We start from the raw sequence: 24,911 nt of genomic DNA, 5'->3' as shown, positions 1-24,911 counted from the left end.
ACAGTATTCCAAATGTGGCTTTGCCAATGCCAACTTTTATACTCGATGCCCTAGCTGATGAAGGCAAACATGCCATGTGGGCGGCACGGTAGCACAGTGGTTAGCACTGCTGCTTCACAACTCCAGGGACCTGGGTTCGATTCCCGGCTTGGGTCACTGTCTGTGTGGAGTTTGCACATTCTCCTCGTGTCTGCGTGGGTTTCCTCCGGGTGCTCCGGTTTCCTCCCACAGTCCAAAGATGTGCGAGTGAGGTTGATTGGCCGTGCTAAAAATTGCCCCTTAATGTCCTGAGATGCGTAGGTTAGAGGGATTAGTGGGTAAATCTGTAGGGATATGGGGGTAGGGCCTGGGTGGGATTGTGGTCGGTGCAGACTCGATGGGCCGAATGGCCTCTTTCTGCACTGTAGGGTTTCTATGATTTCTATGATATGCTTTCTTCACCACTTTTACCATCTGCGCTGCCACTTTGAAGGATCTGTGGACCTGTACTCTCAGACCTCTCTGTGTGTCTGTACATCTGATGGTTCTACCACTTACTTTATAGCTCCCATCAGAATTCAATCACCAACATGGTGCACCTTTCAGACCAGATTGTTATCTGTCCTCATAATCAAAATAGAGATGAGGAATAATCATTAAACAGGAGTGAGGGGCTAAATTGGATCTCTCCTAAACTCAGGGCTAGGATTGTGCTTTGCAAGTGATCCAGGCACCATGTAAACCTCACGCTGTTTGCTGATTTTCATGACTGTGGGATGCAGCCCAGAGGTCAACACACTGTTGAGTAGCTGCAACCTCGCCAGGCGAACGACGTTTATGCCAGACCAGCAGCATTGATGTGAATATGCAGCACTGACAGGCAATCGGCACCCTCTCAAAGTGGGGATGAATTCTAAGGAGCTGAACCTACTTGGGCAGCATTGAGGAAAGACCAGATATTGTGCAACAGGACAGAGAGTGCACCCCAGGCTGCTCGGGAGTTACAGGAGGTGGACCGGACGAGAGAGACAGATTCTCTTCCCTCAGGAAGCCAAGCGTGACCATCCAGACAAGGGTTCAGAGCACGGCGGGGGCAGGTGGTCGTTGCAGTCAACGGCACCGGTGAAGCTCGAAGGTGCGGATGCAGTGCTGCAAGAGGTTTAATATCATTTAACAATTGGCAAAGGTTAGTGAAGGCATTGGGCATTTCCAATTCCATTACACACCACACAGAAATCTCCATTAAACATCTGATCAGACTTTTGTTCAGGTGGGGTTGAGGACAGGGGAGGGGGTGGGGTGGATGGTGGCGGAGAGGGGGGTGGTGGATTGCTCACTGTGTCCTGGGGAACAATGTGAAGGCAACCAGAGAAGTTGTAGGGTGCTGAGGCAAGCTGTGCAAAAGGGACGCATTAGCACTCAGTGATAATAAAAACGATAAAACAAGAAACATCCCCCTAACCCTCTCCTCTCACACTCCCTCATCACCTACACAATCCCCATGGCCCATCCATACCAACTGATGTTACTTCATGCTTCCCACCTAACCCCCATTCCCTCTTGCCAGCCAAAGTCCTCTAACTATGCCCCGTGATCCCTCATAATTTCCATGCCAACTTAATGCCAAATTTATGACTCACACTCATCCTCATAGCAATTTATTGCCCAATACCAACTTAATACCAACGGGTGGCAACCCATGACCTCACCATTGATCCCCATGGCTTTTTAGAGCTATTATGCAACTTGTTGGCAACCCTTACCAACGCTTGCCCCCACATCCACCATCCTTTTCCCTTACTCATCCATCCACCATGGGCAAACCTCAGGAGGCATGTAGAAATGAAATAAAGTACAGTACTGAGTATCAATTACAGTCTTCACTATATATACATAACTCTGATTGATGAAAGCTGATTCATAGAAATCATAGAAACCCTACAGTACAGAAAGAGGCCATTCGGCCCATCGAGTCTGCACCGACCACAATCCCACCCAGGCCCTACCCCCATATCCCTACACATTTTAACCACTAATCCCTCTAATCTACGCATCCCAGGACACTAAGGGGCAATTTTAGTATGGCCAATCAACCTAACCCGCACATCTTTGGACTGTGGGAGGAAACCGGAGCACCCGGAGGAAACCCACGCAGACACGAGGAGAATGTGCAAACTCCACACAGACAGTGACCCAAGCCGGGAATCGAACCCAGGTCCCTGGAGCTGTGAAGCAGCAGTGCTAACCACTGTGCTACCGTGCTGCCCCAGCACGTTCCATGCTGGTTCAGCTGGTTCCGTGAATCACACATGTACAAACTACACCCCTCCCACCCCGGTAAAAATGGTAAAAATTTCAATACACTTCAATTTCTTTAAGTATTTAATTCCATATAAAAACAAATCATAGATTCACATCTAATCCCTTTATAACCACTTAGAGCTGTCAATAAAACTGTGAACGTATAGGCCCCCCCACCCCCCGCTGAAAATAATAGGATGTGGAAGGGATCAAGCAGCACTAATCCTTTAATGATAACCATCAGGCTTATGTCAACAATCATCTATTAAAATTGCAAGCACCAATTTCTTTCTACTGAGAGTCACAGTAACCTGCTTTCTTTCTCTAGATTTAAAGGGCATGGGATTTAAATGATTTAACAGCTTCACAGTTCCACAGAGATCATCAACCTTTTATGAAAATTTACATCTACCATTAACAATCCCAAAAGAGTACCTGAACTTTCCAAAGAAAGTTCGCATCGTTCCCCACAAATGCTAAAAGCAAATGAGAAACCAGGTCAATGTAGCTGTACTTTTAAATGTGCTGCAGATTTTTAAAATACCTCCCATCCCAGTTCGCCACCCACTCCCCACCAGGATTGGTGGGTGTCAGGTTTGGGTGCAGCTCTTCTGGAATTGGGACTCTGGCATCATATTGGTTAAGGTGCTGAGCTCTTCTGACCGAGTTAGAATCCGGGAATTACATTGTACACACATTTCCATTGTACACTCACACAGACGCGGGAATTCTCATGGGAACAAAGACAGTCTCCAACTTTGCCTAAATGGCACCGTAGCCCTTATTCAGAAGCTCTTTAATCGAATACAGCACGCACCATTTTTACCGGGGTGGGAGGGGTGTAGTTTCTACATGTGTGGCTCACAGAACCAGCTGAACCAGCATGGAACGTGCTGGGGCGGCACGGTAGCGCAGTGGTTAGCACTGCTGCCTCACAGCGCCAGGGACCCGGGTTCGATTCCCGGCTTGGGTCACTGTCTGTGTGGAGTTTGCACATTCTCCCCGTGTCTGCATGGGTTTCTTTCGGGCGCTCCGGTTTCCTCCCACATTCTGAAAGACGTGCTGGTTAGGGTGCATTGACCCGAACAGGCGCCGGACTGTGGCGACTAGGGGAATTGCACAGTAACTTTGTTGCAGTGTTAACATCAGCCTTACTTGTGACTAATAAATAAACTTTACATAGAAAGTTATAGCTGCCTTCATACTTTTGTGCCAGTGGGATGCATAAAACTCAGCTTAGTCATTTGAGATCTAATTTGGATAGGTCCAGGGACCCCTTTGCTCTTTCTAAAAGGTAAAGTGCCATTTGGGACAGTTAGGGTTACCTTTAGGATTGTTAAAATAGACATGAATGTGCATAAATTGTGGATAAACTCAATTGGAACTTTGAAGCTGTCAAGGCATTTAAATCTCCCATCCTTTAATTTTAAAATAGTGTACTGTACCTTTTTTAAAAAAGTGCTTGCTTGCTATTTTACTCCATCAGTTGACATAAGCCTGAGCCATTGTAGGATTTGTTCTGCATGATTGATTTTCCAACCTATCATTGCCATTGGATACCTGTCATTTCACAATCTGATGACTAGTTATAAAACATGGATGTGAGGCTAATAATACAAATGTTTGTTTTATTAGGGATTAAGCATTGAATGGAAGGCTTGTTTTTATCAGGGATTAAGTAGTTGAAGGGATTTAACTGTATTGAATGGGTTTTTATGAATAGAGTGTTTTTAAAATTAAATCTCAATAAACTGGGATGAAATACGAGACCTGGGGGCTGACCTTCTGCACAGCCCTGTGGCCCCCTCTGCATGGTTTCTGGGAGCAGTAGGCCCAGCTCCCAGTAGGACTCACCCACGCCACCCCGAGTGACCATCTGGGGAGCTTTCACCCAAGTTGGTTTTGCTTAGTTTGGATTTTCTGCGATTCAGTATTCACAACAAGGAAACAAAAATCCAAGGCAGACATTATGCATGCACACATACCATTTAAGTTTATTTATTAGTGTCACAAGTAGGCTTACATTAACACTGCAATGAAGTTACTATGGAAATCCCTTAGTTGCCACAGTCTGGTGCCTGTTCCAGTACACTAAGGGAGAATTTAGCATGGCCAATGCACCCAATCAGCACGTCTTTTGGACAGTGTGAGGAAACCAGAGCACCCAGAGGAAACCTACGCAGACAATGGGGGAAAAGATGCAGACTCTGCACAGCCAGTGACCCAAGCCGGGAATCGGACCTGCGTCCCTAGTGCTGTGAGGCAGCAGTGCTAACCACTGTGCTACTATGGCACCCCGCATGTGGGGAGGTGGCAGTGTAGTGGTATTGTCACTAGGCAAGCAACCAGAGACCCAGGGTAAGATCTGGGGACCGGGGTTCAATTCCCACCATGGCAGATGATGAAATTTGAATTCAACAAAAAATCTGGAATTAAATTAATGATGACCATTATCGATTGTCGTAAAAAATCATCTGGTTCACTATTGTCCTTTAGGTAAGAAAACCTCCAATCCTTACTGTTCTAGCCTACATGTGACTCCAGAATAACAGCAATATAGTTGACCCTTAAATGCCCCCTCAAGCGCAATTGAGGATAGGCAATAAATGCTGGCCTAGCCTGCAACACCCACATCCTGTGAAAGAGTAAAACAAATTCCATCGCCCATTCGCACATAAACACGGAAAATTGGAGCCATAGTAGGCCACGTGGCTCTCTGAGCCTGCTTTGCCACTCATTATGATCATGGCTGATCACTTAATAGCCTGATTCTGCCTACCCCCATATCCTCTGATCCCTTTCACCCCAAGAGCTATATCTAACTGCTTTTGAAAACATAAACTATTTTGGCCGCAATTGCTTTTTGGTATGAATTCCAGAGGCTTATCATTCTCTGGGAAGAAGTTTCTCCTCATCTCAGTCCTAAATGGTTTACTCTGTATCCTTATCTATGACCCCTGGTTCTGGCCACTCCCATCATAGGGAACATCCTTCCTGCATCTACTCTATCTAGTCCGGTTAGAATTTTAAAGGTTTCTATGAGATCCCCTCCTCATTCTTCCAAACCCCAGCAAATATAATCCTTACCCACTCAATCTCTCCTCATACGTCAGTTCTGCCATCCCAGGATTCAGTCTGGTCATCCTTCTCTGCACTCCCTCTATAGCAAGAACATCCTTCCACAGATAAGGATACCAAAACTGCACACAATATTCCAGGTGTGGCCTTAACAAGGCTCTGCTCCTGTACTCGAAACCTGTTGCTATGAATGCAAACATGCCATTAGCCTTCTTTGCTGCCTGTTGCAACTGCATGCTTAGCTACAGTGACTGGTATACGAGGACATCCAGGTCTCATTGCATATTCCCCTCTCTCAATCTGTAACCACACAGATAGTAATCTGTCTTCTTGCTTTTGCTACCAAAGTGGATAACCTCACATTTATCTACATAATACTGCACCTCCATGCACTTATCCACTCACTCAACTTGTCCAAATCACACTGAGGCATTTCTGCATTCTCCTCACTGCTCACCCTCCCACCCAGCTTTGTGTCATCTGCAAATTTGGAGATATTACATTTAGTTCCCTCATCTAACTCATTAATATATATTGTGAATCGTTGGGGTCTCAGCACTGACCCCTGCCTCAACCCACTAGTCACTGATTGCCATTCAGAAAAAGACTGGTCTATTACCACTCTTCATTTCCTGTCTGCTAACCAGTTTTCTATCCATCACAATACACTAACCCCAATCCCATGTGATTTGATGTTTCATGCTAATCTCTTACGTGGGACTTTTTAAAAGCCATCTGAATAAACTACATCCACTGGCTCCCCCTCATCAACTCTACTAGTTACATCCTCAAAGAATTCCAGTAGATTTGTCAAACATGATTTCTCTTCTGCAAATCCATGCTGACTCTCATAGAGTCATAGAGGTTTACAGCATGGAAACAGACCCTTCGGCCCAATTTGTCCATGCCGCCCTTCTTTTTTTAAATGGCTAACTAGTCTCAATTGCCTGCGTTTGGTCCATATCCCTCATAGCCATCTGACTCATGGAACTAAACGCTTTTGAAAAGACAAAATTGGACCTGCTTGTCTGATTCTACAACTGTTTACCAAGTGCTCTTTGATAATGGACTCTAGAATTTTCCCTATGACCAATGTCAGTTTGACTGGTCCATAATTCCATCTTTACTCGCTACCTCCTCTTTTGAATAGTGGGGTTACATTAGCTACCCTTCAATCTGTAATCATTCCAGAGTCTATAGAATCTTGGAAGATGGCCAACAATACAATAATTATTTCTAGGGCCACTTCCTTAAGTACTCTAGGATGTAGATTATCAGGCACTGGGGATTTATCGGCCTTCAATCCCATCAATTTTCCCAACATCATTTCTCTACTAGTACTGATTTCCTTCAGTTCTTGCCTCTCTCTAAACCCTGTGTTCCTCAACATTTCTGAAATGTTATTTGTGTCCTCTTTTGTGAAGAAGTATGTGTTAAATTGGACAGCCATTTCTTTGTACTCCATTATAATTTTCCCTGTTTCTGACTGTAAGGGATCTATATATGTCTTCACCAATCTCTTTCTCCTCACATACCCATATCACATACCATTTTTTGGGTGACTTTTCACACCCAATCTTGTGCACATAGTGCTTGGAAAAATGATCTGGACTGTTTTTAGCTGCTGCAGCCTGTGGTTGGGGTTTAATTCGCCAGTCCGCCTGCAGATGGAGCTATTGCGCATGTGCAGACCTCTGATTCTGCACATGCGCAAAGCAGCAGCGGGGATCTTACAGACAGAGAGAGATCTGTCAGGCTCCTGCTGCTGATGACAGCCTCTATGAACTCACCCCCTGCAATTGCGTGGGCCTGCGGCTGATTGCGAGCCCCACACTGCCTGAAATTCAATCCCTGCTGCCCTACCACTGCCCAGACTGATCATGCCCCCCCCCACCCCCTGCAATGATTGCAATTCAGACCAGGCCCCCCTCCTCCCTGATCCGATCAAAGGCAGAATGCGCAGCGGCCCCCATCCCCCCGATTGGGCCACCCCTTCTATAAGCCCCACCCCTATAAACCCTACCCCCATGGGTCCCGTCCCTATATGCCTGCCCCTTAGCCCTGCCCCCATAGGCCATACCCACTGGCACTGCCCAGTGGGCATTACTGAGGTGCCAGGCTGGCAGTGCCAAGGTATCAGGCTGGCACTGCCAGGCTGGCACTGCCCAAGGGACACCGCCCTCACCCTCGGCCTCCCCGGGGGGCCTCAATGGCCTCTGGTTTCACTGGAGAGGTCAACATGACTGTTCCGTATTCATGGGGAGCAGGTATTTTCCTCACCGGGGAGAACATCTCCCGATGAGGCCATAATGGCAAGCGAGTTCCAGACTCACTAAACACATGGAAATTCACATTATAATAAATTTGAATAATTTATTCAGCCTCTTGCCCATTTCTGGCGAGAGGCTGACCTCACCAAAATTCCAGCTCTCGTAAGATGGCGAGAGGTGAGAAATCGGGCGTGATTCTGATTTCTCGGCTCTCGCACGATTTTACTGGCTCGCTCTGCCCATCGATGGTTGGGGTGATCTGGTAGTATCCTGGCCACTTTCTATTTTCCCTAGCAAGCTTACTCATACTCTATTTTCCAGTTCTTAATCAATCCCTTGGTCCTCCTTTGCTGAATTCTAAACTGCTCCCAATTCTCAGCTCTGCTGTGTTTTTCTGGCCAATTTGTTTGCCTCTTACCTGGATCTATTACTATCTCTACGTTTCCTTGCAATCCATGTTTTGGTCACTTTCCTGTTTGAATGTTTGTCATTGCTTATTCACTATCATTCCTTTGAGTAATGTTTCCCAATCCATCATAGCCAACTCAAGCCTCATACCCATCATCATTCCCTTTATTTAGATTCACAGCCCTTGTCTCTGAATCAACTCCTTCACTCTCCATCTTGATGAAGAATGTTATGGTCGTTCATCCGCAAGGAGTCTCGCACAACTAGATTGCCAATTATTCTTTCTTCATTACACAACACCCAGTCTAGGATGGCCTGCTCGCTAGTTGGTTCCTCAACATATTGGTCCAGAAAAGCATCCCAGATACACTCCAGAAATTCCTCCTCTACGGTATTGTTACCAATTTGATTTGCTCAATCTATAGCAGATTAAAGTCACCCATAATTACAGATGTTTCTTCATCACATCCATCTCTAATTTCCTGTTTAATGCCATTCCCAACTCATCACTACAGTTTAGTGGTTCATCTGCGAATGTTTTTTGCCGCTTAACGTTTGTTTCTCAGCTCTAACCACACAGGTTCCACATCGTCAGAGCTAATATCTTTCCTCATTATTGCATTAATATCCTCTTTAACCAGCTATGCAACTCCGCTGCTTTTTCCTTTTTATCTGTCCTTCCCAAATACTGAATATCCCTGGATGTTCAGTTCCCGTCCCTGGTCAACTTGCAGCCATGACTCCGTAATCCTGACTATATCATTCCTGTTTACACCCATTTGCGTGATTATCTCATCCACTTTATTGTGGATACACCGTGCGTTAAGTCACAAAGCCTTCAGGCTTGTCTTTGTAACATTACTTGTTCCAGTCCTACTACTTTTAACTGATTTTAATTGATTCTGGCCGTTGATTTCTTTCCCGACCACTTTTTCTATTCCCCTTCCTGTTTTTTGTTCTTCTCCTTATTCCCCCCTCCTCTGACTCCTTGCATAGGTTCCCATCCCCCTGTCATTTTATTGTAAACCCTCCCCAACCACACTAGTCAATACTCCCCCTAGGACACCAGTCCCGATCCTATCCAGGTGTAACCCATCCAGTTTGCAGAGGTTCCACAAATATGAAACCCTCCCCTCACACCATCGCTTCAGCCATGTATTCATCTGATACATCCTACTGTTTCTACTCTGACTAGTAGGTGGCACTGTGAGTAATCCTGAAATCACTACCTTTCAGGATCCACTTTTCAATTTACTTCTTAACTCCTTATATTCTGCTTTGAGGACCTCATCCCTTTTTTTTACCTAAGTTGTTTGTACCAATGTGTACCACAACAACCGGCTGTTCACCCTTCCCCTCCAGAATGTCCTGTCGCCGAATATTCCATCCTGGAGTCTCCTTTGCTGCCACAGAAATGCCGATCTATTCCCCTTACAATAAAATCTCTTATAACTATTACAGTCTCACACTTTTTACTCCTCTACTGTGCAGCAGAGTCAACCATAGTGTGACACATTTGGCATTGCTGCTTTCCCCTGAGAGGCCATTCCCCTCAGCAGTATCCAAAGAGGCATATCTGTCTTGCAGTGGAAGAGCCACAGGAGATTCCTGCACTGCCTGCATAGTCCTCTTGCTCTGCTGGGTGGTCACCCATTCCCCTTCTACTTGTGGAGTTTGAGCCTGCGGTTTGACCACCTTGCTATATGTGCTACCCACTGTACTCTCCATCTCGCGGATGCTCCAGTCTCCCTACGCGCCACTCCAGCTCCGAAACTCAGGCTTCCAGGAGCTGCAGTTGGAGACACTTCCTGAACACATGTTGGCCCAGGGCACTGGAAATGGTCCAGTCTTCCCACATGGAGCATGAGGAGCATACCATGGCTTTGAGCTCTCGTGCTATGAATTACTCCTTTCAATTAAATCTGTTGGAAGATGCTTAGATTCAAATAATATCTATTATTTTAGGGTCATACTTTCCTCGTCCTCATTACCACAGAATAGAGCCCTTAGAGGAATAGAGTCAGAATTTTACAGCACAGAGAGAGGTCCTTCGGCCCTTCTTGTCTGTGCTGGCCATCAAGCACCTATCTATTCTAATCTTATTTTCCAGCACTTGGTCCATAGTCTTGTCTGCTGTGGCATTTCAAGTGCTCATCTAAATGCTTCTTAAATGTTGTGAGGGTTCCTGCCTCTACCACCCTTTCAGGCAGAGAGTTCCAGATCCCCACCACCCTCTGGGTGAAAAAGGTTTTCCTCAAGTCTCCTCCTGCCCCTTAACACAAATCTATGCCCCTGGTTATTGACCCCTCTGCTAAGGGGAAAGGTCTATCTGTGCCCCTCAGTTTTATAGACGTACCCGTACAAACTATAAAGCGCAAAAATACTTACCCTATTCACCCGGCCAATACTTGCCAATTAGCTCTCTTTCCCTTCTAACCCTAACCCTAACCTGCAGCAGTGCAAAACTAAAATTAAAAATTTCAAAAGCCAAAACAGCAACTCTTTCCTGAATTCCCACTGTGCTCCCAATTTCCAAAAACTGGCTGCATCTTTGGCTGCGTCTCGCTCACAATGTGCTCTCTCCCACTGATTATGTGTAAAGCTCACTCATTGGAAGTGCACAAAATGCACAATCAGCGTGCTCTGCACACAAGCAGTGGGAGAGAGCACATCATGAGTGAGTGTGTGCTTTTGTTGATTGAGAATTAAACAGCAACTTTTAAAAATTCATTCACGGGACATGGGCGTCGCTGGCTGGCCAGCATTTATTGCCCATCCCTAGTTGCCCGAGTTGAGAGTCAACCACTTTGGTGTGGTTCTGGATTCACATGTAGGCCTGGCCGGGTAAGGACGGCACATTTCCTTCCCTAAAGGACATCAGTGAACAAGATGGGTTTTTCCGACAATCGACAATGGCTTCATGGTCATCAGTAGATTCTTAATTCCAGACATTTTTTTATTGACACCAAATTCCACTGTCTGTCATAATGGGATACGAGCCCGGGTCCCCAGGACATTAGCTGAGTTTCTGGGTTAATAGTCCAGCGATAATACCACGAGGCCATTGCCTCCTCCTGGTCTTTCTCTTTAACTTTTGTAAGATCAAGTTTAAAAGTTTAATAAGGGAGCAGACTCAGCTGACTGCGTTTCAGTTAACCGTCAGTTACCCGAGGCCCAGGTAGGGCATGTAGAGGTGATGATTACTGTTGAACCTTAACTAGTGTATGAATCATCTCCACTCACCTCATCTCTATTAAGAAAGGGACCATTGGAAGTGCACATTCTTAAAGATGATTCAGATGAGCTAGAATGACACACACTAGTTATAGAGTAATTTACACCTCCTTAGACCATATTTAGACTTCAGGTGATTGACAGTTAAATGCCACATAGTAAGCTGAGTCAGCGACCTTATTAAACTGTCAACCAGATGAAAGAATTTAAAAAAACAAAAGCCTTGCAAGTTTAACACCCATCCTTCTCCCAATTCCCAAAAAATACACCCTCACTCTGGCTGTGTCTCACTCAAAAACAGACAGACATTACCATCTCACACACACACACACACACACACACACACACACATACATGGCTGGTAAGAGTAGGGAAAATCCTGTGATATTCTATAAGTATATCAATGGGAAGAGGATAACCAGGGAAAGATTAGGGCCCATTAAGGACCAAAGGGGAAATCTGTTAATGGAGGCAGAGGACTTTGGTTGGCTGTTAAACAAATACTTCATATCTCTCTTCACCCATGAGAATGAGGAGGTAGTTATGGAACTCGGGGAGAGAGACTATGAGATCCTAAAGCAAATTGTCATCGGGAATGACAAGGTACTGGAGGTATTGGCGGGCTTAAAAGTGGACAAATCTCCAGGTCCAGATGAATTGTGACTCAGGCTGTTGTGAGAGGCAAGGGAGGAGATTGCAGGAGCTCTGACTGAAATGTTTAATTCCTCTCTGGCCACCAGGGAGGTGCCAGAGGGTTGGAGAACAGCTAATGTGGATCACTATTTAAGAAATGTTGTAGAGACAAGCCAGGGAACTACAGACTAGTGAGTCTCACGTCTGTGGTTGGGAAGCTACTGGAGAAGATTCTGAAGGAGAGAATCTATCTCTGTTTGGAGAGGCAAGGTTTGATCAGGGATAGTCAGCATGGTTTTGTCAGAGGGAGGTCATGCCTAACAAGTTTGATTGAAGTTTTTGAGCATAAACCAAGTGTGTGGATGAGGGTAGTGTGGTTGATGCAGTTTACATGGATTTCAGGAAAGCCTTTGACAAAGTCCCACATGGGAGACTTATTAATAAGGCAAATGCACATGGGATACAGGGTGATCTGATAAGGTAGATTCATAATTGGCTTAGCGAAAGGAGACAGAGGATGATGACAGATGGCTGTTTCAGTGACTGGAGGCCAGTGACCAGTGGTGTACCACAGCTATTGTTTGTCATTTATATAAATGACATAGATGACTATGTGGGGGGTAGGATCTGTAAGTTTGCCGATGACACACAGATTGGCCGGGTGGTTGACAGTGAGGTTGAGTGTCTTGGGTTACAGGAGGATATAGACGAGATGGTCAAATGGGCAGATAAGTGACAGATGGAATTTAACCCTGGAAAGTGTGAGGTGATGCACTTTGGAAGGAGTAATTTGACAAGGAAGTATACTATGAAAGGTCTGACTCTGGGACGTTCTGAAGAGCAAAGGGACCTTGGCGTGTTTATCCATAGATCTCTGAAGATGGAAAGGCAGGTTAACAGGGTAGTGAAAAAGGCATATGGCACACTCGCCTTTATCAATTGGGACATAGATTACAAAAGCAGAGAGGTCATGATGGAATTGTATAGAACTCTGGTGAGGTCACAGCTAAAGTGCTGAGTGCAGTTCTGGTCACCTCACTATAGGAAGGATGGGATTGCACTGGGGGTGGGACGGGGTGGGGGGGGGGGTGGTGGTGGCTGGGGTCGTTGCAGAGGAGATTCACCAGGATGTTGCCATTTAAGTTATAAAGAGAGGCTTGGGTTGTTTTCTCTGGAGCAGAAAAGACTGAGGGGCGACCTGATTCAAAGACTATTTCCTCGGGTGGATGGAGCTATTACAAGGGGGCATAACTATAGGGTTCATGGTGGGAGATATAGGAAGGATATCAGAGGTAGGTTCTTTACGCAGAGAGTGGTTGGGGTGTGGAATGGACTGCCTGCAGCGATAGTGGAGTCAGACACTTTAGGAACATTTAAGCGGTTATTGGATAGGCACATGGAGCACACCAGGATGATAGGGAGTGGGATAGCTTGATCTTGGTTTCAGATAAAGCTCGGCACAACATTGTGGGCCGAAGGGCCTGTTCTGTGCTGTACTGTTCTATGTTCTATGTTCCATGTGTACAAGATTATGAGGGGCGTGGACAGGGTGGATAGGGAGCAACCATTCCCCTTAGTTGAAGGGTCAGTTATGAGGAGACACAAGTTAAAAGTGAGGGGTGGGAGGTTTAGGGGGGATTTGAGGAAAAACATTTTTACCCAGAGAGTGGTGAGGGTCTGGAATGCGCTGCCTGGGAGGGTGGTGGAGGCGGGATGCCTTTAAGAAGTACCTGGCCATAACATTCAAGTCTATGGGTCAAGTGCTGGCAAGTGGGATTAGGTGGGCAGGTCAGGGCCTTTCATGTGTTGGTGCAGACTCGATGGGCCGAAGCATGCACACACATGCACACACACGCACACACACGCACACACACACGCACACACACGCACACACACACTCAAACATTTCCATCACTTACTCATGCAGATATAGAAAAATGCATGGAAAATAGGATGGGAAGTAGGCCGTTTGGCCCTTCGAGCCTGCTCTGCCATTTATTATAATCATGCCTGATCATCAAATTCAATACCCTGATTCTTTGTTAACTCCAACAGCTATATCTAATTCCTTCTTGAAATCAGTAAACTTTTGGCCCCAACTGCTTTCTGTGGTAGTGAATGTAATGACTTCAATGAGGTACTAGAGGTTGGCCTCTTGAAGTAGGAGCTCCCTGATTGAGGTCCTAATTGCCTGCCCAATCAGGGAGTCTCATGTGTATATGAAAGTTGGACTGTCAGATCATCTGGCACTCTGTATTCTGATATTGTACCAGGAGCACCCTATGAGTGAAATGGAGTTTGTAAATAAAGAGAATCAGGTAAACGACACCGGCCTTTGAAGAGTTATTTCAGTGGCGATGAGGAAAAAGAACTTGCTCGTTAACAGCCGGCTTTGCTTGGAGTAAGTTGTTTCAGGCATCGTGCCTCTGTTTGGGAAACTGGACTCTTTTGACTCTCCTGTGGAGGACTGGGCCCAATATGTGGAACGTATTTGTTACTTTTTTAGGGCTAATGACATTGCGGCAGATGAAAAGAAATGGGTCATTCTTCTGACTGCTTGTGGACTGTCGGCATTTGCCGTTATCCGCAGCTTAACTTTCCTGGAGGCACCAGATACCAAAACCTTCTAGGAATTGGCTGACTCAGTGAAGGTATATTATGACATTAAGCCACCTCTGATCCTGAGAAAGTACCGGTTTTACTTGATAATCCAGGAGATGGGGGAGTCTGTCACGAGTTCCATAACAAGGTTGAGACATCTGGTAGAAGCTTGTGAATTTGGGTTGATGCTGAATGAGATGCTAAGAGACCGTTTGGTATGTGGGGGTAAATAACGTGACTATCCAAAAACAACTGTTGGAAGACGCCCGACTGCACTACAAACAGGCACGACAACTGGACTTACCTTTGGAATAGGTGGCTCATGGGCATATAAGTTGCAAGGTATCCTGATGGAAGTGGACACCCACGCCAGTTCAATTGAGTTAGGGGACTGCCACCTGAGTGCAGCCAATTATACAGCCACCCTCAGAAAGGATCCAGATACAAGTAAACCCAGGTCTGTCCACAGGACAACCACAAAACAAAGCCAAACTTCGATCAGACAGCCAATAGTCCCTTCAGAATCCTGCCCGGCAAGGCATTGTAACTGCTGCCGGTATGCAGAGTCAGAGCAGCAAAATAAGTTTGCAATACCTAGATTTCGGAAAATTACATGTAGGCTTGTGTCCACCCTGGAAGACTCACCTGCATCTGTCAAGGAACAACTAAACTGCATAGCAATGTCCAAATCGGAATCAATTAAGATAACCGTAGGATTAAATGGGTGTCCAGTATTAATGGTGGTTGATACAGGTGCAGCCATATCTGTGGAAGGAGAATCAGTGCTCAGTAAAATTCGTACTTGACTCCAACTCTTAAACTTAACCAAGACTTCGCCAAGACCCATACAGGAGAACCTCTGAGAGTTGTGGGTACAACCATTCTTCCTGTCTCTTACGAAAGGCAACTGGTTAGGCTATCATGAATGGTAGTGGAGGGCTCGGGCCTGAGCATAATGGGGTGAAACTGGCTGAGAGAAATCCACCTGGAATGGTTGCAGCTTGATGAAGGTTCGCAGCAATATGCCGCGGTCAATACACTAAAGGACCTCTATCAATACACATGACTCCCTTTGGGGTATCGTCGCCCTGCTCGATCTTCCAGAGAACAATGGAGAGAAGTGTTACAAGGTTTACCTCAGGTGGCCATTTACCTGGATGACGTTCTCATTAAGGGTAAAACAAAAACACCTACAGAACCTGGAGGAAGTCCTTAGTTGTTTTTCAAGAGCCGTCGTGTGCTTAAGAAGGGGAAAATGTGTTTTCCTGGTATCTCACATGATCTATCTTGACCTGGATTATAAAGTGGATAAGTCAGGTCTACATCCTTTGGAAGACTGGGTGCGGGCGATTAAAGATGCCCGGCTCCCACCTCAATCCAGGAGTTATGGGTCATTTTTCGGGCTGGTGACATACAATGGAAAATTCATACCAAACTGGGCCTCCATCTTGGTTCCCCAGTTATTAAAAAAGGGTCAAGCTTAGGACCCGTCAAGACCTGGCTGTTAAGAGAATAAAGCAACAGCTTTCATCGTCGAATGACTTAGCATATTATGATCCTAGAAAAGAGTTAGTGCTAACCTGTGATGCATCTCCATATGGCATCAGGGCAGTTTTAGCACCTAGATGGAAGAATGGAGAGGAATGCCCAATAGCCCATGGCTCCAGGATCTTGGGTACAGCAGAAAGAAAGTACGCCCGTATTGAAAAAGAAGGGTTGGCGGGAATATTTAGAGTGAAGAAATTTCATCAATATCTTTATGGGTGGAAATTTTTGATTGTTACTGGGATCATTAAGAGGAAAGCAATGCCACCGATAGCATTGGCTCGGATCCAGTGGTGGGCATTATTATTGGCAGCTTACAACTATCAGCTGGAGCACCAGCTGAGAAATCGAGTAGCAATTGCAGATGTCTTAAGTAGGCTACCTTTAGCAAACACCCCACCGATGGTACCCGAAGGAGAAGAGACGGTAATGGCTATGAATTTTCTGGCTATTCTCCCAGTGGCTGCACATGATAATTGTCTTTGGATGAAAAAAGGACCCCATACTCGCAAACGTTAAACACTTAGTACTGATGGGGAAACAGAAAGGCCGGTACAGCCCCAATTCCACCCTGAAAGAAGAGAGCAGCTCACGGTAGAAGATGGAATACTGCTATGGGGGGGGCATGAGTGGTAGTTCCGAGTCAGGGCCGCCGTGCCGTACTGGCTGAACAATATCCCGGCCATCCAGGGGTGTCCATAATGAAGATACTGGCCAGGAGCTATGTTTGGTGGCCCGGAATGGATGCAGACACAGCGGCGCTTGTGGGTCGGTGCCAGGAATGCCAGCAAGGACAAAAGTTGCTGCCAGCAGCTTCCCTATACCCATGAGAATGGCCGGGTGGACCATGGACTCAGCAGAACGTGGATTATGCAGGCCCATTCATGGGCTCAATGTTCTTGGCCATAATGGATGCCCACTCAAAGTGGATGGACGTCCATAGGGTGCATTCGACGACCACAACAATAACGGGAGAGAAACTTCGCACCTCATTTGCGATGCATGGGATCCCAGAGGTGCTGGTCTCATTGGACCGGCATTCACCAGCCAGGAGGTCACCTGATTCAAGAAGTCGAACGGGATTTGACGTATCAGGATGGCACCTTCCCATCCACCGTCGAACTGACTCGCAGAGAGAGCGGTCCAGATTTCAAAAGTGAGGTTAAAAAAGTAGCCAGCAGTTTCTTGGACACCAAACTCTCCCGTTGGTTATTTGATTATAGTACAACCCCCCATTCCACTCTGGATGAAGACATTTCTCCTCACCTCAGTTCTAAAAGATTTCCCCCTTGTCTTCAAACTATGACCCCTAGTTCTGGACTCCCCCACCATCAGGAACACTCTTTCTGAATCTACCTTGTCTAACTCTATTAGGATCTTATAAGTTTCTGTGAGATCCCCTCTCACTCTGCTAAACTCCAGTGAATATAATCCTAACCAACTTAGTCTCTCCTCATATGACAGACCTGCCATCCCAAGAATCAGCCTCGCTGTAATCTCTCGATAGCAAGGACATCCTTCCTCAGATAAGGACACCAAAACTGCACACAATACTCCAGATGTTGCCTCACCAATGCCTTATATAATTGCAGTAAAACATTCCTATCCCGATACTCAAATTCTCTCACTATGAAGGCCAACAGACTACTTGCCTACTTTGTTGCCTGCTGTACTTGCGTACTGGCATAAAGCGACTGATGCACAAGGACACCAAGGTAAGTGTCCACCTCTCTCAATTTACACGCATTCAATTTATAATTTGTTTTCCTATTATTGCTGCTGAAGTTGATAACTTCACATTTATCCACATTATACTGCATCTGCCATGCAGATGCCCACACACTCAGCCTGTCCAAATCACACAAAAACAACTCTGCATCCTCCTCACAGCTCACCCTCCCACCCAACTTTGTACCATCTGCAAACTTGGAGTTAGTACACTTCCTTTCCTCGTTCAACTTTTTAATAAACAATTTGAACAGTTGGGGTCACAGCACAGATCCCTGCGGAACCCCACTATTCATTGCCTGCCCATTGAAAAACCTTGCTTCTGGCCTGCTAACCAGCTTTCTATCAACCTTACCTACAATCACCTGCACTTCAACTTCACATAGTAATCTGCTACGTGATACAATATCAGAAACATTCTGAAAGGCAAAATAAACCTTGTCCACCAGCTCTCCCCAGTCAACCCAACTAGTCACACTCTCACACAGACATTTCTATCATAAACTCACACAGACATTTTCATCGCACACACACACATACAAACACACATTTCTAATAGAGACTCACGCAGACACTTCCATCAAACACCCACACAGACATTTCCATCATAAACTCACAGACATTTCAATCACACACACACACACATACACACACACACACACACACACACACACACACACACACACACACACACACACACACACACACACACACACATACACATTTCCACCATAGGCTAACGCAGACATTTCCATCATAAACTCACACAGCCATTTCCAACACACACTCTCACAGACATTTTCATCACAAACTCAGACAGACCTTCCTATCTCACTGTTGCCATAACATTCCTTGTTTAAAGGACAACAAACGTGATCGGGTAAATGATTCCAAGACGTGATTTAATTTCAGTGTGAAATTGCAACTGTTTCCATCATAGATAGAATCCTACAGTACAGAAGGATGCCACTCGGCCCATCGAGTCTGCACCAGCCACAATCCCACCCAGGCTCCACTCAGTTTACTGCACATATTTACCCCGCTTATTCCCTGACACTAGGGTCAATTTAGGATGGCCAATCAACCTGACCAGAACATCTTTGGATAGTGGGAGGAAACCGGAGCACCCGGAGGAAACCCATGCGGACACGGGGAGAACGTGCAAACTCCCCACAGACAGTAACCCAAGCCGGGAATTGAACCAGGTCCCTGGCACTGAGAGGCAGTAGTGTTAACCACTGTGTCACCGTGCCGCCCAAGATAAGCACCAAGTAGGCAAGTATACAATAGCGCACAAATAATGGCCAGGCCTTTTCCATCCCGCCCACCACAGGATTCGGAGCGGGCGAGGGGCAGAACATGAGTAATGTCCGTTGACCTCGATGGGATTTTATGGTTTTGAGACGAGTGACGTTGTAAGGTCCTGTCCATTGGCTTTACTGCACTATTGTAAACATTAAGCATTAAAGGTACCAAAGTGGATGACATTTACAGTGGTCGAAGTGCTCACATTGATCTCTGGTTCGTCATCCAGAGTTAACTGGTATTATCTGTACTCAGGCAGCTGGCCAGGCCACTTCCACATTAGGGTTCTTCTCTTGGCTGTAGTCTCTGGAGGTCCTCTCGTCATGAGCATTGCTCTACAGTTATCGCCGACAATCAGTTGAAGCACCAGTTCTTTCTTCTTAAGACATTGGCTGGAATTTTACCACCGTTCACGCCAGCTGGATTTTCCCATCTCATTGCAGTGAGCGGAGATTTGGGTGGATGCCAAATTCTCCGGCTTTGCTGCAGCAGGAGAGGGGCATGAATGACCAGTACGTTTGCACCCATCATCTCATCTTGTGATTATCTCTTGCTTTATTAGTTGTGAGACATGATCTAGTCTTGCGATGGTCGCCTCTTTTGTTGGTTGTCCATCCCATTAACGGCCTGACTTTGCAACTCTGCTCAGCATTCCAGTGAGGCAGGTCCCGGCATGACCTGAAGATAATATACCAGCTTGACCATTTCCCCAACATGCTCTGAAATAGGGTCTCAGTCACAGGGCGTACGACTGTAGCAGGCTTCATCCAGATGCCCCGGTCTCAATACACAATAATATCAGGAAGGATGCACACTTCATTACAGTTAGAAGACTGAAACTTTTTTAGAATGTTGGCACATGTGTTGGACAGCGTGAGAGCGCCTGAGACAAGGATCATCCAAAGCTCTGGTTGAACCCTCTCTTCAAGTTACTCACATATTTGGATGAAAGGTGATGCTGGGACACGTCTGCCCGTGCATTCACATTTTAATGTTTCTTTTTAATACTGATGCAGGAATATTTTTCACACTAGGTAACGTCAGGATTCTGGAGGAGGCCAGCCTTTGTAAAGAATTTGGATCCTGCTCAGGTGCGGTTGCTGAACCCCTTTTATATGTATCAAGCTGCGGCAAAGTTACTGGAGAAACCGGACATGATTAGATGGGTAAGGTTGTGTTTCTGTCCTGATCTGTAAACGTGGTGTTTATTGCCAGAGAAATCCGAATCTCCAAAAGTTTGGAAATGTTAGTAACAACACAGGAAAGGTTGTAGATTTTTTATCTGCTAAAGACCGAGTGGAAATTGATGGCGCTGCTACATAAGGGGGTCACATGGTGAGAAACTTGGGTGCAGGGCTGAGCACAAGTATTGAGGCAGCTGTGAAGCTCCTGAATAAACAATTCTTTGTTATAACCCCTTGCTGCCAGTGATTCAGGAACCCAACACATTTACATCTACCTTCAGTAAAAACAACTGGTTGTTATATATTGTTTTAACATTGGAAAGCTTTGTAACATGTACCACAGAATGGTGCCAAATCTTTTCTGGTCACCTCAGAGGCGCCGGGGGACTGGAGGACAGGCAGTGTGGTTAGGTGCATTGGCAATGCTAAATTCTCCCTCAGTTTACCCGAACAGGCGCCGGAGTGTGGAGACTAGGGGATTTTTACAGTAATTTCATTGCAGTGTTAATGTAAGCCTACTTGTGACACTAATAAATAAACTTTAAAACTTTATTCAAGAAGGGAGCAAGGGATGAATTAGGAAACTGCAGGCCAATCAGTCTAACCTCAGTGGTGGGGAAACTATTGGAAGCAATTCTGAGAAACAGAATTAATCTGCATTTGGAGGGGCAGGGATTCATCAATAACAGTCTGCATGGTTTTAAGGGGAAGTCATGTCTGCCCAAATTGATTGAATTTTTCGAAGAGGTGACTGGATGTGTAGACATTTGACGTGGATCGACTTGGAGGAGCCTCCTGATTGAAGGATCACAATTCTTCAAGGACATCCAGCGGCAAGAGGAGGCCTGGAAAAGGTGCCTGAGAAAGGAATCCCAGCAATCCTGAGTCCAAGGGTCAACTTCCCAGAAACACCTGCCAAGTGTGCAGTCAAAGATGTGGTTCTAGGATTGGGCTCATCAGACACACAAGAACCCACAGGACCCGTGACCAGAGTTTCTTGTGTGGACAATCACACTCATTAACAAATGATCAATGAAGAAGTCCTTGCCAACTATAAACCACAAAAAAAACCTTACAAACTATAATTAGGGGAGGTGATGGTCTAGTGGTATTTTGGTTTGACTATTAATCCAGAAACTCAGCTAATGTTCTGGGGGATCAGGGTTCGAATCCCGCCACGGCAGATAGTGAAATTTGAATTCAATAAAAAATATCTGGAATTAAGAATCTACTGACCATGAAATCATTGTCGATTGTCAGAAAAACTCAACTGGTTCACGAATGTCCTTTAGGGAAGGAAATCTGCCGTCCTTACCTGGTCTGGCCTATATATGACTCCAGAGCCACAGCAATGTGGTTGACTCTCAACTGCCCTCTGAAATGGCCGAGCAAACCACTCAGTGATATCAATCAAGGGCAATTATAAATGGGCAATAAATGCTGGCCAACCAGTGATGTTCATGTCCCATGAATGAATAAAATTGAACATAGAACATAGAACAGTACAGCACAGTACAGGCCCTTCGGCCCTCGATGTTGTGCCGAGCTTTGTCCGAAACCAAGATCAAGCTATCCCACTCCCTATCATTCTGGTGTGCTCCATGTGCCTATCCAATAACGGCTTGAAAGTTCCTAAAGTGTCTGACTCCACTATCACAGCAGGCAGTCCATTCCACACCCCAACCACTCTCTGAGTAAAGAACCTACCTCGGACATCCCTCCTATATCTCCCACCATGAACCTTATAGTTATGCCCCCTAGTAACAGCTACATTCACCCGAGGAAATAGTCTCTGAACGTCCACTCTATCTATCCCCCTTATCATCTTATAAACCTCTATTAAGTCGCCTCTATCCTCCTCCGCTCTAAAGAGAAAAGCACTAGCTCCCTCAACCTTTCCTCATAAGACCTACCCTCCAAACCAGGCAGCATCCTGGTAAATCTCCTCTGCACTCTCTCCAATGCTTCCACATCCTTCTTATAGTGAGGTGACCAGAACTGCACACAATATTCCAAATGTGGTCTTACCAAGGTCCTGTACAGTTGCAGCATAACCCCACGGCTCTTAAACTCAAACCCCCTGTTAATAAACGCTTACACACTATAGGCCTTCTTCACGGCTCTATCCACTTGAGTGGCAACCTTCAGAGATCTGTGGATATGAACCCCAAGATCTCTCTGTTCCTCCACATTCCTCAGAACCCTGCCATTGACCCTGTAATCTGCATTCAAATTTGTCCTATCAAAATGAATCACCTCGCACTTATCAGTGTTAAACTCCATCTGCCATTTTTCGGCTCAGCTCTGCATCCTATCAATGTCTCTTTGCAGCCTACAACAGCTCTCCACCTCATCCACTACTCCACCAATCGTGGTGTCATCAGCAAATTTACTGACCCACCCTTCAGCCCCCTCCTCCAAGTCATTGATAAAAATCACAAATAGCAGAGGACCCAGCACTGATCCCTGTGGTACACCGGTGGTAACTGGTCTCCAGTCTGAAAATTTTCCATCCACCACCACCCTCTGTCTTCTATGAGATAGCCAGTTACTTATCCAATCGGCCAAATTTCCCTCTATCCCACACCTCCTTACTTTCTTCATGAGCTGACCATGGGGAACCTTATCAAATGCCTTACTAAAATCCATGTATACGACATCAACTGCTCTATCTTCATCTACACACTTAGTTACCTCCTCAAAGAATTCAATCAAATTTGTGAGGCAAGACTTACCCTTCACGAATCCGTGTTGACTATCACGGATTAAGCTGCATCTTTCCAAATACTCATAAATCCTATCCCTCAGGACCTTTTCCATTAACTTACCGACCACCAAAGTAAGACTAACCAGCCTATAATTACCAGGATCATTCCTATTTCCTTTCTTGAACAGAGGAACAACATTCGCCACTCTCCAGTCCTCTGACACGATCCCCGTGGACAGTGAGGACCCAAAGATCAAAGCCAAAGGCTCTACAATCTCATCCCTTGCCTCCCAAAGAATCCTAGGATATATCCCATCTGGCCCAGGGGACTTATCGACCCTCAGGTTTTTCAAAATTGCTAATACACCTTCCCTCAGAACATCTGCCTCCTCCAGCCTATCAGCCTGTATCTCACACTCATCCTCAAAAAACATGGTCCCTCTCCTTGGTGAACACTGAAGAAAAGTATTCATTCATCGCCTCTCCTATCTCTTCTGACTCAATGCACAAGTTCCCACTACTGTCCTTGACCGGCCCTAACCTCAGCCTGGTCATTCTTTTATTTCTCACATAAGAGTAAAAAGCCTTGGGGTTTTCCTTGATCCGACCCGCCAAGGATTTCTCATGCCCCCTCCTCGCTCTCCTAAGCCCTTTTTTTAGCTTTTTGTTTGAACAAGAGATAAAAGTAGTAAATACTTACCCGACCTTATCCGTTACTTCCCAATTGGCTCTCCTCCTTGTAGTCACTACTGCTGCAGCAAAGCAGTTTGTTATCGGACCAGTGATCAGTGGAGTTGCTGTTGAAACATAGAAACATAATTCATAATAAAACATAAGAACTAGGAGCAGGAGTCGGCCATCTGGCCCCTCGAGCCTGCTCCGCCATTCAATAAGATCATGGCTGATCTTTTTGTGGACTCAGCTCCACTTACCTGCCCGCTCACTATAACCCTTAATTCCTTTACTGTTCAAAAATTTATCTATCTTTGCCTTAAAAACATTCAATGGGGTAGCCTCAACTGCTTCACTGGGCAGGGAATTCCACAGATTCACAACGCTTTGTGTGAAGAAGTTCCTCCTCAACTCAGTCCTAAATCGGTTCCCCCTTATTTTTGGCCATGCTCCCTAATTCAAGTTCCACCTGCCAGTGGAAACAACTTCCCTGCTTCTATCTTATCTATTCTCTTCGTAATATATGTTTCTATACGATCTCCCCTCATTCTTCTGAATTCCAATGAGTATAGCCCCAGTCTACTCAGTCTCTCCTAAGCCAACCCTCTCAACTCTGAAATCAACCTGGTGAATCTCCTCTGCACCCCCTCCAGTGCCAGTATATTCTTTCTCGAGTAAGGAGACCAAAACTGTACACAGTACTCTAGGTGTGGCCTCACCAGCACCTTATACAGCTGCAACATAAACCCACCCACCGATCGCCCCCAATAGGCCTCATCCCCTCCAGTAGCCCCCTCTGGCCCTGCCCCCTTGGCTCTGCCCGATCCCTGGTGGGCAGTGCCAAGGTGCCCCTTGGGCAGTGCCAGGGTATTAGGTTGGCACTGTCCAAGGGGCACCTCCCCTTACTCTTGACCTCCTGGGGTGGAGTCTCAATGGCCTCTCTTCCTTCCAGTCGGGGTCGGGCTGTCTGTTTCCCATCAGCGGGGAGCAGGAATAAACGCCGCTGGAGTGAAGCACTGCCGGCGGGGAGGGGAGACACTAGCGGGCCCGGAGACCTCAGTCCCAGGCCCACTAATCAGAATGGAAATTATAATTTCCATATGCTCGGCAGCTCTGTGCCGGAAATGATTACCAAAAAAACTTGTTCCCGGAGACATGCGGAGGCCGTGACCCCCAATGGGAAGCCCGCGAAACAGTCCCCGCTGATGTCTCCCAGCCTGTTGTGCTACTCGAGCAGCGCAGCAGGCTGGGAGAATCGCCCCCAAT

At 46.0% G+C, this 24,911-nt stretch overlaps 1 protein-coding gene across 1 annotated transcript in view; it reads left to right on the top strand.

Annotated features, from left to right (window-relative positions):
- LOC144479886 (CMP-N-acetylneuraminate-beta-galactosamide-alpha-2,3-sialyltransferase 4-like) overlaps positions 1-24,911 on the top strand; it is a 93,283-nt gene that overhangs the window by 56,480 nt on the left and 11,892 nt on the right. The window contains exon 9 of the mRNA XM_078198925.1: positions 20,117-20,248. Within this exon, the coding sequence (XP_078055051.1) occupies positions 20,117-20,248 (132 nt within the window). The remainder of the gene's footprint in view (positions 1-20,116; positions 20,249-24,911) is intronic.

Source organism: Mustelus asterias, chromosome 27 (genome assembly GCF_964213995.1).
Source record: "Mustelus asterias chromosome 27, sMusAst1.hap1.1, whole genome shotgun sequence".
Classification (NCBI taxonomy): domain Eukaryota; kingdom Metazoa; phylum Chordata; class Chondrichthyes; order Carcharhiniformes; family Triakidae; genus Mustelus; species Mustelus asterias.
The sequence above is the reverse complement of the archived record's forward strand: the minus strand, read 5'-3'. Positions and strand labels throughout refer to the sequence as shown.